This window comes from Montipora foliosa, chromosome 10 (genome assembly GCF_036669935.1).
Source record: "Montipora foliosa isolate CH-2021 chromosome 10, ASM3666993v2, whole genome shotgun sequence".
Taxonomy (NCBI): Eukaryota; Metazoa; Cnidaria; class Anthozoa; order Scleractinia; family Acroporidae; genus Montipora; species Montipora foliosa.
Window position 1 is genome coordinate 8288246 of NC_090878.1, and position 2500 is coordinate 8290745.

Consider the following 2500-nt stretch of genomic DNA (forward strand, 5'->3'; position numbering starts at 1 on the left):
TAGCTAAACTAGTAGAGCACTTCACTGGTGTTATGAGTTAAGTTCTGTAAAAACCTGGATTTTTCAGGCTTTCCTTTCACCACTGCTAAAGCAATGACAATAAAGTGACCTAAAAATCTTAACACACAAATTGGCTTTTGTTCACGGCTTGATGAGCTGACACTAGATTAATTTTGGTATCAATCATTGTGCCAGACATCCAAAGTGCAGCGATAATTATTGGTAAAAACCCAACAAACATTTAATGACTTGCCCTGGAAGTACAGATGACTTCTCTAAGATTTATATTCATCCAGTTATCACAGCTCACAAGGTGTCCATTGTAGGTTTCTCCATTTTTCAATTCAACCAACTGAAAGTTACAAATGATACTAAAAAACTCAAGATTCTTCCATGATTGCGCAGTTTCACAGGTACTTACTCTTTCCTTAGCATAAGACTTAACTGTGAGGTGATGTGTTACACAATTCTACACCCCAGAAAATGCTGAATTTAACAAATTGATGTCAGTTTTTCACGAGTCTGTCCTGTTAATGATCATGAATTGCGTCATAACATTGTCAAAGTAGCTGTGGATCCATTCATTGTCAATAACAACAGACGCATGAAAAACTGACATCAATTTGTTTTTTACAATAACAAAAAGGCAGAAGGGTCAAAATTAAGTCAGAACATGAGAAGAAAGAGAGACAAAAATGCGAGAAACTTCCATCTGACGCAAGCAATATCGCATCATTATCGCATAAATTATAAATTTATGTGTCTGTCCGCTTATTGACAATAAAAATTAGCCAATTAGTTGATACACACTGATGAGCGTAGTAAATCGGTCAGTGTTAAACGCAGACTGCAGACCAGGGGTAAAATGCTGACTGAGGTTATAACGTAACTGTTGAAAAAGCTCAAACCCCTTAGAAATGCTAATCGTAGGCCTAATTAGGCCTAAAACAATATTTAGGCTTAACTGTTAGCATTTCTAATGGGTCTGGGCTTTTTCAACAGTTAAATTATAACCTTCTGCAGTCTGCGTTTTTAATACACTGACCGCTTAGTAAATGTTCCAGCATTCATCAGTAAATTGCCTGATTTTGTTTTTGCGGTCTCATACATCTCCTTTCAAGCTTCTCTAGCCAGGGCGCCCAACGGCCTTTCAGGAAATGAAAGCTAACAAAGCAAAACGTTTCGAAACGTTGTTAAGCTTACGTTGTCTGAACGTTTGCAAGACCTGTAAGCTTTATAAATTGCTCACCATGGGATGGTTTTGTGCTGTCCGTAAAAGAGAAAGAGGTAGCTAAGATTGAAAAAATAATAACCAGATGTGCATTAAAAAAAAGACTAAAATTTTCAGAAATTCTTGCAGATTTTCGCAAACCAACTCACCACCATATTGGATTTTTGAAGCAAAGTGAGGTTACACAGCCGCACTTCGTAGCCAAGCCTCAAGAGTTTGGAACGCCTGGTGAAAATTGCACATCTCCAGCAAAAATGATATCCTCGGGAAAAAGAAAAGGAATTTCCTCAAATTCGGAATCAAAGAAGACCAAGCAAAAACGGAGGGCTTGGAAAAATGATCTTCTAAGCAACTATTTTATGGAAGAGGAATTTAAGGTTAAATTTGCCAAAGCTTTCAGGTTTGTGAAGTTAAATTTAATTTGTACACGTTTGCGAGAACTGTACAAGCTTTCAGCGTGATATAAAAGCATAAAGAAACAGCTGACACCAAACTCACGGTAGTTGTATTTCTTCGATTCCTTCAGGAGTCAAGAAAGTTTAAGTGGTACGTATGTGTGCACTCTTATACTTATCATTTTTCCATGCATTTTCTCATCACGTTACATTTTTAACTTATAAATTTATTACTCTTTGTTGATAGAAAAAGGATCCGTGATACATACAGTGCCGTTTAAGTGCTGCGTCATTCCAAATTTTATCTCAGACGAGGATTTTTTGAACAGATTAGAGAGGGAGTTGCTGGAATTAAAGTTCTTTCAGAAGTCAAATGATTTGTATAAATTCCATCAGGTAAACTTGTTGATCAGTCACTATTTGAGATTGAAAATTTAATTCATTATTAACAGGAACGCTTCTTGAGCGTTAAATGGGCTACCTGTAAAAAAAAAAAAGAAGAAATGTTAAAAAAGGGGGTTACATCTTTCATTTTTCCTTGCATGGTTGAGGGCTAGTACTTGGGAATCCTGAGAACAGGCTTTTTTAAAGAAGAAGAAAGTGTTCTATGTTAGGGTGGTCAAACATTTTTTCACTGCATGCATGTTTTGTATTTCAGCTTCTATTGCAAGGTCTCCTGTGAGGAAAGTTTTCTTTGATCTTCAAAAGAGAATGGGGCCTCCAACAACTACCCAAAGAAATCAATAGTATTATAATTATGTTGTTGCTGTTCTTTGTAGTTTCATGTACATTGTCTAGATGCATGCATCATTTCCCAATGAAGCCAAAGAAATCACAGTGTATAAGTTGCACATCCCAAGGTGGCAAATTGAAG

The 2500-nt window shown here is 36.5% G+C and overlaps 2 protein-coding genes across 3 annotated transcripts in view; one reads left to right on the forward strand and one right to left on the reverse strand.

Moving 5' to 3' along the window:
- LOC137973671 (probable U6 snRNA-associated Sm-like protein LSm4) overlaps nucleotides 1-1411 on the reverse strand; it is a 2955-nt gene extending 1544 nt beyond the window's left edge. Inside the window, exons 1-3 of the mRNA XM_068820543.1 lie at nucleotides 1381-1411; nucleotides 1250-1291; nucleotides 254-352 (exon numbers count right to left, since the gene is read on the reverse strand). Coding sequence (XP_068676644.1) covers nucleotides 254-352; nucleotides 1250-1291; nucleotides 1381-1386 — 147 coding nt within the window. The 5' untranslated portion in view covers nucleotides 1387-1411. The remainder of the gene's footprint in view (nucleotides 1-253; nucleotides 353-1249; nucleotides 1292-1380) is intronic.
- LOC137973666 (prolyl 3-hydroxylase OGFOD1-like) overlaps nucleotides 1385-2500 on the forward strand; it is a 13114-nt gene continuing 11998 nt past the window's right edge. The window contains exons 1-3 of one of the 2 annotated variants that reach the window (XM_068820535.1): nucleotides 1385-1631; nucleotides 1758-1777; nucleotides 1874-2022. In XM_068820535.1, the coding sequence (XP_068676636.1) occupies nucleotides 1486-1631; nucleotides 1758-1777; nucleotides 1874-2022 (315 nt within the window). In that variant the 5' untranslated portion in view covers nucleotides 1385-1485. The remainder of the gene's footprint in view (nucleotides 1632-1757; nucleotides 1778-1873; nucleotides 2023-2500) is intronic. The other variant, XM_068820536.1, reaches the window with a different exon arrangement.